Source organism: Neopsephotus bourkii, unplaced genomic scaffold, assembly GCF_033783945.1.
Source record: "Neopsephotus bourkii isolate Nb327-2 ecotype Australia unplaced genomic scaffold, CSIRO-AGI_Nbou_v1 NB_1792, whole genome shotgun sequence".
NCBI classification, from domain to species: Eukaryota; Metazoa; Chordata; class Aves; order Psittaciformes; family Psittacidae; genus Neopsephotus; species Neopsephotus bourkii.
In genome coordinates, this window is record NW_026902266.1 from 5,909,689 (window position 1) to 5,926,443 (window position 16,755).

The 16,755-nt window shown below is 39.5% G+C and overlaps 1 protein-coding gene across 2 annotated transcripts in view; it reads right to left on the reverse strand.

The window, feature by feature from the left end:
* The window catches only part of MOB2 (MOB kinase activator 2), a 118,874-nt gene that overhangs the window by 85,489 nt on the left and 16,630 nt on the right, over positions 1 to 16,755 (reverse strand). The window contains exon 1 of one of the 2 annotated variants that reach the window (XM_061342479.1): positions 7,420 to 7,484. The exons of the other annotated variant lie outside the window; for it this stretch is intronic. Within the exon in view, the coding sequence (XP_061198463.1) occupies positions 7,420 to 7,469 (50 nt within the window). The 5' untranslated portion in view covers positions 7,470 to 7,484. Of the gene's footprint in view, positions 1 to 7,419; positions 7,485 to 16,755 lie in introns of those variants that run through there. 2 annotated transcript variants of the gene reach the window in all.

Below are 16,755 nucleotides of genomic sequence, written 5' to 3' on the forward strand. Positions count from 1 at the left end.
AATGTCTAGAGCACTGCACACAAGGAAGCAGCTGGACTCTGGAAATCCAGCTTCTCCCTGCTGCTTTTCATCCCAACATTACATAACGGATCAGCTTTTATAGTGTGACTGCAACCCTTGTCCTTGGTCTCTGCTTTTAAAGTTTTCTGCTTTTTTACAGTAACCTAAACCACAATGTCATCATGAAACCTTTTGTGTTTAGCTAAGTGGCAACGTCAGCATTATACCCTTAACAGAGAATGACCTAATCCATCTTACTCTGCATTGAAAGTAGAGGACTCCTCAATTATCTTTGAATATGTGATGTTAAATATACTGCAGTTATCAGAGGCAAACACACACCATTTGGGTTGCTGGGAACCAGTACTGTTCTAGATTACATCATTTAATACAGGATATCCACACCTGCAGTAGAGAACAGTAGAGCACAATGACAGGAAAATCAAGTTGATTTTCAGAAGGTATTTTCTCTGATTAAAAAATGCTCAGAAGCAACAAGCCATTTTCACCTACGTTGATGGGATTTTTTCTAACATGGCTACAGTATCTTTGATTCTGTAAAAGATCTGAGTGATCATTATGACCACTCAAACAAGAAAAAAGAAACATCACCAAAACCAGCCTTCAGTGTCAGACAGCAAAGATGAGCTAATTAAATCCAGCGTGCTTTACTGTTTCTGAAAACCTCTCTCACTGAGCAGCTGACTGGCACAGTAATACTTCTCAGCCACAGATATATATATATATATAAAAAAAGCACTTTCCTAAGCTACCTACAGGATACAAAACCACACCACATCAAAGCACAAAGGTCAAAGGCAGAAGAGAAATAGTGTTCATTTCTCCTTACACCTTAAATAAATGTCTTGCACATTGGCCTCAAAATCACCCTTCAGCTCTACAATAAAGTTTATCAAGGTCCCAGACCTTAATAAAAAAAGTCATACAGGCAAACTTACAAGTTGAAAACAAAACAGTGTAAGTTGAGTAAATAGAAAAAACACTCACTAAAGCCACTGTAAAGATATTGCAAAACAAAATATTGAACAGAAAAACATGATTAACACTTAACAGGAATCACCAGAAAAGACAATAAAACATGTTTAGTAACATAATCGATTCAGTTTATAAGCCCACTGTGCAGGAGGTCCAGTTTACAAACCCATTGTGCAGGAGTCAAATACAATCATTAACCAGGTAGTCTCATCCAGCACAGCATTAATTGCCACCCAAAATCCAGAAATCAGATAAAAGTAGTCCAGATGTTTCAGAAAGGAATTTAAGTAACTATCTTCCCCATAGCACACCACGTATATCCTGAGCTTTTCCCACATAGAATTACTCATTTCCTATTTAGTATTTTTCCATTTCTTGCCTTAAGATCTGTAAGGGGGATATATGACGACTATGTCAGAGACCCCCCCTTACCTTTTTTCTTCTCCCATCTTATATATGCCCCTTTACTCACATGCTAAGTACTTTGTTTACTGTGCAACACAGCTGCAATTTAGAGAGCCCCTTCACAGAGCCACAAAAACTAATGCAGGAAGTCCTCCACTTCCTCTCATTCTCATTACACTTCTAGAACTATGCTTGTGATAGAAGCAGCAGCATCCTTCATATAAACATGTATGTTCTTGATTTGCTTGAAGTTGCAAAATGTTCTTTTGGAAATATGCCACCAAGGGATCACAGTATGCTAGAGATTGGAAGGGACCTCAAAAGATCATCTAGTCCGATCCCCCTGCCGGAGCAGGAACACCTAGATAAGGTTACACAGGAACGTGTCCAGGCGGGTTTTGAATGTCTCCAGAGAAGGAGACTCCACAACCTCCCTGGGCAGCCTGTTCCAGTGTTCTGTCACCCTCACTGAGAAGAAGTTTCTTCTCAAGTTTAAGTGGAACCTCTTGTGTTCCAGTTTGTACCCATTGCCCCTTGTCCTATCATTGTTTGCCACTGAGAAGAGCCTGGCTCCATCCTCGTGACACTCCCCCTTTATATATTTATATACACTAATAAGGTCACCCCTCAATCTCCTCCAAACTATAGAGACCCAGCTCCCTCAGTCTTTCCTCATAAGGGAGATGCTCCACTCCCTTAATCATCTTAGTTGCCCTGCGCTGGACTCTCTCCAGCAGGTCCCTGTCCTTCTTAAACTGAGGGGCCCAGAACTGGACACAATATTCCAGATGAGGTCTCACCAGGGCAGAGTAGAGGGGAAGGAGGACCTCTCTCGACCTACTAACCACCCCCCTTCTAATACACCCCAGGATGCCATTGGCCTTCTTGGCCACAAGGGCACAGTGTCGGCTCATGGTCACCCTGTCATCCACTAGGACCCCCAGGTCTCTCTCCCCTACACTGCTCTCTAACAGGTCGTTCCCCAACCTATACTGGAACCTGGGGTTGTTCCTGCCCAGATGCAGGACTCTACACTTTCCCTTGTTATATTTCATCAAGTTATTCCCCGCCCAGCTCTCCAGCCTGTCCAGGTCTCCCTGGATGGCAGCACAGCCTTCTGGCGTGTCGGCCACCCCTCCCAGCTTAGTGTCATCAGCAAACTTGCTGATAGTACACTCAATTCCCTCATCTAAATCATTGATGAATATATTAAATAATACTGGTCCCAGTACTGACCCTTGAGGCACTCCACTAGATACAGGCCTCCAACTAGACTCCGCCCCATAGACTACAACTCTCTGGCTTCTCTCCTTCAGCCAGTTCACAGTCCACCTCACTACCTGATCATCCAGACCACACTTCCTCAATTTAGCTGTGAGGATGCTGTGGGAGACTGTGTCAAATGCTTTGCTGAAATGCAAACCACAGCACTCTCCATCTTCTTTATGTATGTCTGGGAAATACAGTATTCACCTCCCAAGGTCATAATGAGGAATACCATTTATAATTTGCTAATCTTAAGAAGCTCCTGCATAGATGTCAATCTGCATAGCTTGAATACAGGGCAGCAGGCAAGGCAAAAGGCAGGAGAAGTTTCCTCTTCATGAAGGTCTTGGTTCTATCACAGAATTCTCACAGTCTAATGAGATACACCTCAAACACCAGGTGTTATTCTTATCTGACAAGCAGAAAGATGGTTTTAAATAATTAAAAAAAAAAAAAATTTAAAAAAGCACAATTCATCCATAGGTAAGGAAGAGATGAATGAATATTTCCAATCCTTGGTATTAGTGGTGGTCTTCCTCTTACAAAAAGTTCTCAGCCTGGAATTGCTTTCCTTTCCAAAGGAAGCCACTTCTTTAGATACTGGAATCTTTCAAAGAATTGCCTTATCAGGGACTGCAAAAAAGTATTTGTGAAGATGCAGTAGTCCACAGCAGAGGGGAATGACCTTTAAAACCCTCAGTCATGTACAATAAAACCATATCATGTGTTATCTAACAGGCAGATGCATTCCCAATTTGAAAGCTGATCATGAAGATGGAGGTATTTTTAATGAAAAATCAGGGTACTGGATTTTCTGAAGATAACTAAATACAAGTGACAAACTAATCTGAAATACAGTGTTTGCTGTTACCCGACAAACAAGCATGTCCGAGACCACTGCGGGAAAATTACTAGTAAAATGTGCTCAGAGTTACCATGCTACCACTAAGACCACAATAAGAAACTCAAAGCCTGAGCAACAACATCGATGGAAATACAAGCTGAAGCCACAGGATCCAAGAGCATCACATTTCCTTCCCTCTGGCTTGGGCCTGGAGATATTCTAGGCAAAATACTACCCGGATGATGAAGTACGCCTCTCCTCACAAACCTTCTGTACCAGTGCCTTTTTCAGAGGCTCCCTTGAAAAGGAGGTGCAAGGAGATTTATCTACCCTGAAAAGTGAAGTAGTCAAAACACTGTAGAGTTTTCAAATGTAAATGCTGCCAGAACTCATTCAAGCTTATTATAATGCCAGATGTATCTTAAATTCCTGGTAGTGTTTCACAGATAACCTAGAAACAAAATACAACAGTACCTCTACTGCCAATTCTTGCTTGCTTTTTTAAAACGTATAAACAAGCCAAACTGAACTGATATCACTGCATTTCAAAACATTCTCACTATCAGTTATTTCAGGGGCTACATCCGTAGTTATTTCTTATTATCCACTTAACCAAAATATATGCACTTTTGACAGCACGGCTTAGGAAAAGAAGTCAGATTCTTGATATTTAAGGAAAAAGATTCCATTTATAATTTTCCAGAAACCCACATAAATACATCTGTACAGCAAAGAAACTTCAGCTTGTTTCTTCAAATGGTTTGTTGTTAATTCTTCCATTTAGCTGTAATCCAAGAGTGCCTGGATTCTTCACTACTGTGTGCAATATTGCTTCTGCAAATGAGGCTATTACCTGAACAAAAATTTCCCTGTTAGACTGAAGAGTACAAAGCTACAGAGAATAGCCAGTTTTAAAACATACTTTTGATGCTATTTGCAAAATTGTTTCTAGCAGCCGAAAACTTATTCTTCTGACTTCTGCTCCTTCTTCAGGCCTACAACAGTGCTGCTACAATGGTAAATATAGGTTATTGGTCATCACTTCAGTGTTGTGTTAGCGATCACTGCAGAACCAACACCACAAAGTTTCTCCAACGTGAACAGGTAAGAGCAAAGCTCATCTAGACTACTACATCCATACCGACCCACTGAAACTGAAATACAACCTATGTGGCCAAGTCTTACACTGGGAAGGGAAGACACATAGTATGAAATTAAACCACAGCCTGAACCTACTGGTGGCATTGCTTTCCTAACATTGAAGGTATGCTGCATTCTCTGTTAATGCTAAATTTATCCTGGGGAAAATAAAAGTTTATTTACCCCTCTATCTATCTAGACATTTATCATACCTACCAACGTTCCAGCCTTCTTACCAGCTAATAGGATACAGACTAAATATTTCAATGATATAACCACATGCAAGTCTTAAAATTAATTTTATCAGCAGATCTGAATGACTTACCTGGTATTAACCATTTTAGAGACGGGAAGTGAAAGACCAAAAGGAACTGGAGAGACCTGTCTGAAGTCACCTAGTATGCTAATGGCCAAATTCAAAACAAAAATCCAGATGTCAGATTCCTAAACTAGCACAGCAAAAAAAATCCAATTAGTCACAAGAACAACTCCACTTCTAAAAAGAGTATTTTATACAGTGTTCATTAACAATACTTAGTAAATTTTCCTAGCAAACATTTATAATAATATGTACATAGCAGAATACTCTTCCTCCCTCTTACTGGAAACAGAATGAAACTTACTTGCAAGGGTCAAGTTTAGAAGCATTTTATCAGCCTCATCAGAAAAGGTTCTACAATAATTCATTGAGGGTGGAGATTCAGGTAACTTTTCACATTCATTTCTCAGTGATAGGTCTATAGTACACAATCAGCATAACCAAATGCAGACTGCATTTTCTACCACCTATGAAATACCTGCTTTGTATACAAATCATGCTCTACCACCATGAATTCAAAAACTTCTGGGGACACAGATGTTTGACATTTTGTTGGGTTCGTGTTTTGGTTTTTTTTTTAGTTATGCTGAACAAATTACTTAAATACCACCCAATATCCTACAAAACACTTCATTACTTTTTCTCATTCAGTATTTTCCCAACAACAGAGATGCCACAGATTATTGGAGTCCTGGTCTGCATGTTTCTTACTCTGCAAATCACCAGCTACCTGCAGTCAAAGAGCATTCTGGCACCAAACAATGCTCCCCATTTCCCTTTTATAGTGCTCTCTGGCCCTGATGCATTACAATACCTAAAGGCAACCAAATAGCTACTGGGGAATGAGGAACTGGAAGAACAGACACGAGAGGCTGTGGGGGTGGAGGAGTGGGGGGAAAAAAAAAAAAAGCATTCTTTGTCTTTTCAGAAATACTAACACAAACTTTTCATATTTGGGGTTACTTTGTTACTTATTTTATACATTTTTATGAGAAAACCCAGATGAAAATACTTTCATTTATTCACATGACAAGTTATTTCAAGACCTTAACTTAAACCATTAGTTTGCCAAGAAAATGAACTAGCAAACTTTAGTATGCAAGACGTTATTAAAAACTGTGGCATATTCTGGAGTAGCTTATGTTCTCCCAAACATGTGTGAGCATTTGTTGCCGAAAACCTTCCAACCTTTAACTGAATTAAGTATCATGTCCTCATATCCATGCTGCTCTTTTCTACATGCTGCAGTGCATATTACATTTGTGTTCATGGATAGTACGTTTCTCTGCTTCTTTTACCCTAAAAAGCAAGATTCTGTGCTGAAAAACACCAGCTAACCCTTGTTTAATTGTCATACAAAAAAGCTGAAGAATCTCTACTTCTTGAGGATACCCCTGAAGTATTAGACAGCCCCACTACCACTGATCTTCCATGGCCTGCTGCACAAAACTTGCACTGGTGGAGACAGCTTCACCTGCTCTGCTGGTGTCACCCCAGTTTGAAGCTGTTCATTACTACGACCACAACCATCAGGTCCTGCCCAAAGAGGACTGCTCAGAGAAGTGTTTCCTGGATAGCCTTGGTGGTGTAGGCACACAGATGTTCCTACAAGCAACCTGGGCAACTAATAAAACTGGTTCATCATCAAGAATAGCTAAATTAAATGGGACCTAAAATTCATTGCTTAACAGAAATCACTATCATAACTATAAATCCTGGTGAAGAACGCTGGCTAGTGAAGAAACAGCAATTCACAACACAATGCACAGTGTACTTTCAGGTTTTTCTCTTCAGACTGACCAAGCAGGCAAAGGGATGCTGAGAACAGTGGGGGGGGGGGGGGGGGGAAGCTACATGGCTTGTTAAAACAGGAATTGTTGTCCTCTTCAAGTGACTAATGTAATTTTTTCCTCTAATTGTAGTCAGCAGGAAGGTGATTTTAGAATAGGCAGCTCCAGGCAGTACATTTCTCTTACAATCATCCAGCATTGATTTGGCTTTGATAATTGCCCTTGGACATTTAAAACAACAGACATTATGAAATATGGAAGAAAGAAAGAAAAAATTAATAAGATAGTTTTTCATCAGATAGCCCAGACACATGTATCTGCACGTAATCTATCCACTGAAAACAAAGTTAAACTGAGGAAAAAATGTATCATAGTAAATTAGAGGCCTTGCTAATGTTGGCTATGACTATGCATGAAACTTGAACAATTAAACCATGTTTATATAAAAGCAAGGCAAGCTGATCTGTACAACAGCTAGTGTTGTGAAGGTTCTTAAAACGTTATCAGTAAGAATTTAACAGCTGCATGTTGAAGTACAAACACTGGAAAAGCAACACACCAGATCTTAACACGTACTGCTGGGTTCTGGAGCTGGGTTTGGTTTTTACATTTTTACTTTCAGTGTGAAAATAATGCAGCAATAACTACAATGCACTCACCTGCACATAAAAACACCCCAGTGCCACACAAAGGCTTCAAACAGGTCCATGTTGTGGTACTCAAACTTGGATTAGACTCTGGTAGGGAAACTAGACACTCATCCAGCAGTTGTTGGCCGTTTTCATCACAAGAAAATACCTCCAGCTTACAGTTTCATTCTTTCAGAGCTGCACACATGAACCAATCCTTCAGGCCTCAGCAATTTTTCAAGCCCAGAAATATCGAAGAACCTCACCCTTCCTTCTGCACTCTTGCACCAGGAACATGCAGATGGTAGGTACTCACACACTGGGTTCTTCCAGTTTCAAACAGCTTTCGATGGCTGTCTGGGTAGGATTGGCCTTAAACTGCCATCAGCTGCTAGAAAGACGATCTGATTTGTACTTTGTTATTCTAATATATGGATTTGCATGGCATTCTTGAAATATTTTGTGGAAAACAGACTACTTGAACTTCAGTTTTCTAAACAGCACTGTCATCCCCGTCATTGAAGACTTAAGTGGAAGCCATACCCCAGCTTTTGTTGCAATGAATAATTTCTTACTAAATGTCAGGAAGCACTGAACTACCAACTCGTATTTCAGTGTAAATACTGCACCATACGCTTAGGTGAAGTAATTCTCCCTGTTCTTCCTAACATCCTTCTCCAGCTTGTAAAACAGTATGTGCCACTAATCACAGATTTTGCCTCCAAAACAGCTACAAAGCATCATTATCTTAATGACAGGGCGTTCTACTTCCTTACTGGTGTCAGATTTTGCCTGCTAAATAACTAAAAAGCATTATTATCACATCCTTCAATTAAGGTTATGCTGTTTTGCTTCCTTAACAGTGACTCACCAAACAATGCATATGCTACAGGAAAAGAGCGACATTCCTCTCTCATGCTATCTGCAGATTTGATTGATGATAAGAAGCTATTATTGTAGTCAGTGCTACAGACAGCAAAATGCAAGATAAGCTCAGATGAGTACTTGGACTTGCAAGAACCAGCACATTTCTTCTACAGTCAATCTTATTACATAAAATACTCAGACCCCAGTTCAGACCTTGAGAATGCAAGTTTCTAAAAAGAGTCCTACAAGATGCATTCACTTTTGTCTTCTCGAGAGTTAGTATTGATCATCACTGTCATATACACATAAATGAGTCTAGAAGTACAAACAGCTGCCCCGAATACAGAGCAACAGCACTGGTATTTGCTACTCAGGAAACACTATTATTTCACCACTTTTGAAAGCAGAAGGCCAACATTTTGCTGAGAACCAGAAGAGGTGACTACAGAAAAAAAAAACACTCTTTGGGTATGACTCTGCTCTCTTCCGATGGTTATACTAGGATTTAGTTGCAAGGTGCCCCAAAAAGGAAAAAAAATGTTATCCTTAAGAGGAAGGTCCCACTAACGTTTGTTTGAGGGAAGCATTCATGTTCTCCTGAGCAAACAGGAGACCGAAACTGTTGTGTAACTTTTAGAAACACAGAAAAACAGTTTAAATTGATGATGCACTACTTTTTAAAGTTAGCTTCGGTTCCAATTAAATCACAAGTGGCACGGCTGAGAGCGTGGTATTTTCTGCTCTGCTAGGGTGGCTGGGGTCCAGGCCATCTGCGTGGAATGCACGGCAGGACATTCCACCCTTCCGCCAGCATGGCCAGCGGTGCCAGCCGCTCCTGCAACCCGCCGAGGGGACAGGGAGGGATGATCTTTTGTTTTCCTTATTTGTTTATTTGCTTTACTCTGGCAGCAGGCAAAGGGCTTTTCTCTTGCCAAGTTCATTACCATTGTAAAATGTTCCCAATTACAGAGTGCACTACTGTGAAGAAGAAAAATAACTGTAAAGTTTACAATTAAACTCCAGGACTTTATAGCCTTGATTTTAGGAAGCAAGTGAGAGCTGGATACAACACATCTCTCCTGAGTGCTCAAACCCATACAAATCACTCAAAAATATTTCTTCCCATTTTTTTAATTAAGTTTTTGTTAAAGAATCACCAAAGTGCTATTAGCCTCTTCACTTAGTGCCTTACAGATCCTTCCAAAAGTTTACATGTGTCTGTATCTGGGACTATTCAGTCAGAGCTTTTATTAATTACTATTTTCTACAAATGGCAATCACTGTTATCAACATTAAAAGGCATGCCTGTATCTTTTTGCTCCCCATTAACTGTCTCCCTCATGAAAACCAAAGTTTTTTGACCCACTTACTCAGTGCAGACAGTAATTGTTGGTGCAACATCTCACAGTCTCCTAAAGACAACCAACTAACCAAGCAGCAATATTCTGGTATAGGAAAAACTGATTCAGGAAAACCCATTCTCCTTTTCCTCAGTGGCCCCACAAACCTAAATCAGCCTTTTTGTATGACTCTGCTCTGAGGGAGTAAAAAATGCTACTTAAAAGCATTTTCAAGCAAGCACCCATTATGTTTAAAAGACAAGATTAAGAACTCAGCTGTATCACTTGCAAAACTCTGGACACCAAGTTGACTACCACAGCCATATACAGCATATGCACTGGACAAGTTCTTACTCATTTAAAACACAGAGTTGTTCTATGTCTGACATGCACTTCAATCATTGCATGTTTTCCTCTGAAGAGTTTGTATTTGCTGACTTGCCTTTTATGTCTAACTTACTGTTCCAAAATGAATCAGTCATTCTCCCACTTGTCAGATCAGCCAGTGCTCTAGTAGCAGGGTCTAGGCTGCAGGAGACAGAATCCATTCCTGTGCAGCAACTAGAAGTTCTCCAAGCACACCAAGAAACAGTACAGAACTACCCTGATAGGCAGGAGCAATGCTGTTCCTTCTATAAGATAATCAACCAATATATGGTACTTGTTTGAAAGGCATTATTATTAAGTTCCTTCTTCTCAGTTGGAGAGCAAAGCATTTACTTTGTATATTAAGAAACTGACAGAAGACTGGAGCCAAGTACTAACTCTCTAATAGATTACAAAAGCGGAGAAGACCACACAAAACGTGTTATCACTTTCTCAAAAAATACGAGGTTCCAACAACCAAGAATTAAACCCAGACATCTTTCATTGCTCTTTCACTATACTGGAGTTCACAGTTACCCTTTAATAAAAAAGGAAGCAATAACTGAACAAATGCTTGCTGTCACTCCTTAACTGGCATAAGCTTAGGAAAAAAGATGAAATGAGAATCAGGAGAGTAAGAATAGCACTAAAAGCAAGCACTCTCTCACCCTCAAGTTAAACAAAAGGCACAGAAACTAATCAAACTGCTGCAGGCCCTCTGCCCAACTCATACCTGCCCCACAGCTTCTGCCTGCAAAATACCATGACACCAGACATGAACACTTTGAAAACAGAATGTTACCCCTGCATAAACTTTGCCACATTTCTCAGCAGAAAGGAACAAGAAAATGGACTGCTGTCTAAATCAGTTTACCTAAAATAAGACGTCCCTTCTTTGACATTCCCTCCCTACCCCAAGGGATTTAAGAAGCATGCATCGCCATGATCTGACAAGATCCAATAAGCCGGACAGCCTCCCTCTCGCCTGCACAAGGACACAGCTGCTCTGACTCCTCATCTAGGCCTTGTATGTCCAAATGTCTTCTGTAACAGCCCAGCCAGATTTTTACTGAAGTAGGAAGCATTAGGCAGTTCTCTAATCAAAGCTGCAATTAGACCCACACGAAGATAACCAAATCCTGAAAGCTTCTTTTGACACAAAAAGATCAGTAGAGCCTGTGGCTTTCTCCACCACTCCTTTTCACTTTCTATCTCTGTTACAGTAGCTCTGCTAAAACTCGGTATGCTTCCCAAGCAAAACTGTCACCAGCTAATCTCCAGAAGCCACCAGCATACTCACTCTCCCCCCTCTGGCCCAGATGGATCCATCCAGGGAACAAAAACAGCTGCTCCGGATAAACCTGCATGGCTGCATTTCACAATACACTGGAGACCTCCAAAGCACTGTGCCTGAGCACAGCACACTTAGTCCTGTAACAAGTGTATTGACACACTGCCCCTTGCATCCTGAAAGCACAAATATTACTGAGAAAAAGTGCACAAAATCAGAGCTTTTAAGAGTGAACTAAGTCACAAGAATGAACGTACTCCAAACAACAGCTAGGTAACTCCAGGTTGAACAAAATTACAGTCATCTTCAGTGAGTCACAAAGTACAACTTACAAAGAAAGTGGATTGAGAACATTCTGTTATAGTTTATTTTAGTAGAAAAGTTCATGTAATTTCACATTAAATTACATTTTTGTTTTGTAAGTTACACACTGGATTTTCATATCACAGAACATCTAGCCAGGAGCATGTGGCAATAGACCACATGCACATCCTACTTCCTAACCTCTTTTTGGTCCCCTGACCAGCACAAGTTTGTCATCTGTGGCACTAAGAGAGGGAAGACATTTATCATCATTCTTCTATAGTAGCATATTTGATAAACAGGAATTTCATGCATAATAGCTGCATCCAACAATGGGCAATGTGTTTTATCAAAGTCAGTTATTCACCAAAAGATTACTCACAAAGGTAATCCGTTCCTGTCCCAAGCATACATAGCATTGCAGTTAGGGAGTATTATGTCAGCAGCAAAAACTAGCAAAAAAGACAAATAACTTAGAGTTGAGCTTTTTGATGGCTATTACTGTAGAGGGTGACAGAACGCAAAAGAAACCATACAGAATAAGTTTGATTTGCATTCACTTTGCTGTAGTAAGAGTCTAATTTTAGTAGAAAATCAGATGATTTACAAACTACTCTTCCAACAATGACAGGCGAGTTAGAAAGGCTAAATCTCAGCTAAAAGCAGCAGTTATGGAAGGCATGCTAAAGCATCTATTAAAACATATCAACCTAATGAGCATTAAAAAAAAAAATAAAATCACACACTTATGTTCAAACTATCACCACAAACCCCCATGAGATCTGCAGCAATTAAAGAGGATACCTGGCAAGCTGACGTGCAGCTTGTTTCTGCAATTGCCTTGGCCCCTCTACTCTGCTGTTTATCAGGGCAGCCTGACTCTGCCATCCTGACTGCTTCATCTAATTTGAATTTATTTTTTTTCTTCCCAACAGAAGCATACTCTGTCAACCTCTAGTGGCACTTCTGGCCCCATAGCTGTAGCAAACAGGAACAACTTTATATACATTTGAACAACTATTACTTCTCAGAGGATACGTTACTTAACTGAAAATGGATTATTTAGCCTATTTTATAGAAAAAGAAGTCTTGTCTAGTACGTAACAAGTTTCCCAGAGAGACCACAGCACCTTATGACACAGCTCCACAAATACACTACGCCAGCAAACTGTTGCTACCATCACTGGAGTTGGTACTACTTCCTCTCCATCACTCCAGTTCTCTCAATCTACCCTCTGTGTCTCTCGCATGCACAGCTGTTTATGCAGCAGTACAGTGCACTGGATCCTAGTTAAACCAAAATGCTGTTTTCTTTCCATTAGTTTTAACCTGCACCACTAGCAGCTGAACCCAATTCCTAAAGAGATCCCTCAAACACTTGAGCTGGCAAAGAGAGAGGAATAAATAGCTGGAGTAGTGAAAAGATCACTTCTCATGGGAGCCCAATTGGCCGCAAGTGCTCAGGGGACTACGGCATAAAATAGTCTTTGTGTGATACCAAGATTTTTGTTACAGGATATTGTGGTGCTTTCTATAAAGACCTGTTACTCCCTGTAAATCTGCATATTTAAACTTCAGCTCCACAGAAAAGCCTTCAAGGTTGCCTTTACATTTTTCCAGTTGTTCCAAAACCTTCTTCTGGAGAAAAGGTGAAGTATATGCAGTAGGAAATAAAAAAATAAATGAAAATTTTAAAAAATCACAGTATGTAGTGTGTAGTGAGCACAACAAGGTACCAAATAAGGTAGTTATGCCAATTCTGACAAAATTAAGAAGCTCGGCAGCAGTCAATACCTCTCTTCTCACCTTCTCCAGAAAAGGGGTTTTTAAAAACAGAGGAAGGATCACAGTAGAAATGACTGGCAATAACTCTCAGAGTAGTCAGAGCTCACTGAGGGTCAGGCATGCTCTTCTAGCACTATGGTTGTGGTTATTACAGAGCGGTACCAACATCTGTGCTGGGTGGCACACTACAACTGGCAAAACATACACGTCTGTTTTGCCTCAAGAGGAAAATTCTCCTCAAAGTGATCCACCCCGTTTCCTCCTTCTTGATGCTGTAAAAGCACTTCAACATTTTTACATTTCCAGCTCCACATTAATAATTTCACATTTACCTTCCCCAGTCTCAGTCATGAAGAATAGCAACACATTTATTATACTGCTCTTTTTTTTTTTTTTCCCCAGCTGCATGGATAGCAGGAGAGGAAAAGCCCTGCATAAGACAGATTTTTACTGATGCTGATTTTATGCCATAATTTTACAGTTTTCATACTTCAGCGTTCTAATGTTTTGTTCAGAATAAATCCAAATGATACAAAATTATGACCTAAACCCAGCATTTAATTTTCCAAATAGTACTTGCATATTCTGCATTTTGATGCATATGCTAATACCTACCAATTAGAACCATAACAAAGACTTTAAAGATAGGAATTAGGCAGAAGAACTTTCCAAACCAGATTTATTCCTTATACAACAAAACAAAAAACAAACATTAGCGCCATTTCTCCTGTATAATGATGCAAATGTGCTCAACAGGATAAAGTGTGGAGGAATCCTAATAGAGAAAAACCTAAATGCTATTTCATTCAGTATCTCCAACCTCAAACATTGCTGGAATAAAAAAATTCCCATCTGTATTCTGGCATAGCTTAAAAACAAGAGATGCCGTAGTTTCTAAGTGATACAGTACAAACTCTAGGCACAGTATCAGAAATCAGTGGCATAAACACCACGGAAGGATTGAATGACAAAATCCTGTGAAGCCATGTTACTGCAGTATTATGGTTAAATGCTCTGTATCTGTAGCAAAAAAAAAAAAGTCTTATTGTTTTAGAGCACTTAAAGGACCAAGAAAGCTTCTATGCTCATATGCTTTTTTACACAGATAAAGGCGTATTTTACTTTTTATCAACACTGGAACTACATTAGGTTAAGACACTGTTTCTACAGTAGCCTAAAAAAGATGATGAAGCAGTAAGATTTCGCTGAATGGGAAGATCCTAATCAGTACCTTGTATTAGCAATTTAATACCAAAGAACACTGAGACAAAGCTACAGGTTAATACCAGTCATCTTCCTAGTAAAACTCTTTTTATGCATTCTAAAAGCTCCTCCTTTTGTAATACTTACTTTCTGTCAATCATTTTGCTTTTGTATTAAACCCATGTGCAAAATCACGTGAATGTATTTCTAGTGAGCATATGCTGAAATCCTCAAAAGTATTTTAGCATGGCAGAAATAGACTGTTAAACTCTAAGAATTGCAAATTCGGTCACCTTTTAGCAAGTAGCCAGCAAGAGGCCACTCAGAAGTGCTTGGTAATACAAGATGACTTGTTTTCAGAGCAGTTAACGCTTACATTACAGCCAACCGGTCTCAATTTTGCAGGCTTGCTTACCTCAGCATTCTGCACATTCGAAATAAATAAAACAGTAGGAAGAGAGAAGTTTATATTTTTGTTCCAGGCTGCTGCTTTCAGTATTTGTGCAAGTTCATCTGCGGTTACACTGCTCCATAATGACAGAATGAATATTCAAACTGGTACCAAATGACTTTTTTTTAATACACACCCTGAGAAAAGTTATAAAATAGACCACAATTTAGGGCACTTAAATGCCTGTATCATCACAAAATACTGCTAAAAAAGCAATACATCCATCCATTAGTTAAAACAACCTTGTTAGTTGTTAACTTTAAAACCATTTATGAACATACGCGCTTCTATTTTTAGCACTGACCAACTTTGTCAGATGCAAGCACAAGACATCCTCCTTCAAGCCACAGTCTCAGTAGGAGCGCAAGACTGAAGGAAATAACACAATTTGAAAACAGGATGCACATAAGAGATTTTTTGCATGCACATTCCCAACTTACGTCTTCAAGGAAGCCATGGGCAAGGGGAGAACAGGTTCAAGCCCAGAGCTTTACATAACCAGCAAAACCAACAGAAATAAGAGGACAAAACACCAAGATTATGCTCTGAATGCTCTTGTCTAACAGGAAGGCAAAGCCAAGAAGCCCTGCAGGAAAAACAGGCTAGAAGCAAACTGTCTTATTTCCTATTGCTTCTGTGTTTAAAAACATGTCCAGTATGCATAAATCAAGATGTCATTGCCAGTGAAAACAGAAGCCCAGCTTAACTCCATAGCTACAAGGTTCTGTTAATCCCTCTCTAACATTCTCACTAGGGTCTCTAGCTTTCTTTTGTTCTCATAATATCAGGCTATGACAAAGAAGCTATGACAATGACACTCACAAAGGGAATTTGTATTCACTTGTCAGATACTGGGTAAAAATATCTCCCTCATCAGTACAGAACTGAGAATTGTAACAAGCAAAGGCTACTGTGGTATATGGACAATCACTCCAATTTTTAAACACGAATTTATTTACTGTAGCACCCAAAACACTGACAACACTCACAGCTATAGTCTAACATGGATCAGCATAGAATTCCAACATTCCAACTTGTTAGGTTTTTCTAAAGATAATCACTGTACAGAAACATTCATAGTTCATGCATCATTCCTAGTTGATGCACACATTAGCTCTGTTTTCCACATGGCAAGGTGTAGCATGAAAAAAAAACGTTCTCAGAAAACATACCAGAGGGAGAAACTGGAGCAATAGAAAACAATAGTTCTCCACTATAAAAAGGGAATCTCCTGTTTTGACACAGCCATGCTAAAAATCCAGACAGCTTTTTTTTTGTCTACAAGATGTATCATACTGAAGTCTATCATGGAGGTTACAAGCATGCTGCAGCCACAGTGCATCTGAGGAAGCAGGAACTGCATTTTTAACTTTTCTTAATTTCCTTTCAAATTCACCAAAGAATTTATTAACAACTTACTTATTTACTTGTTTTGGTAAAATGCACACCTTCTACAGGAAAAAGGACAAAGACAACATAGCACTTAAAATCTGTGCAACTTTTCATAGTAAAGGCTCGTAACAGCTGCTACAGCCTCATTTGCTCCTTTGGCATATGATGAGATCATTTAGATGATAAAACAGTTAATATTCACCAAGTGATTCTGGAGAATGCGATACCTGAATGAGTCAAGTTCTACTGTATTTTTAAGGAAATAAAATCTCACCAGGAAGAGCTGAGGTAGGAGACCCAAATGTTGAGCACTACACAAATACAAATTCTCATAAAATCTACATGGACAATAATAAGTACACAATGTT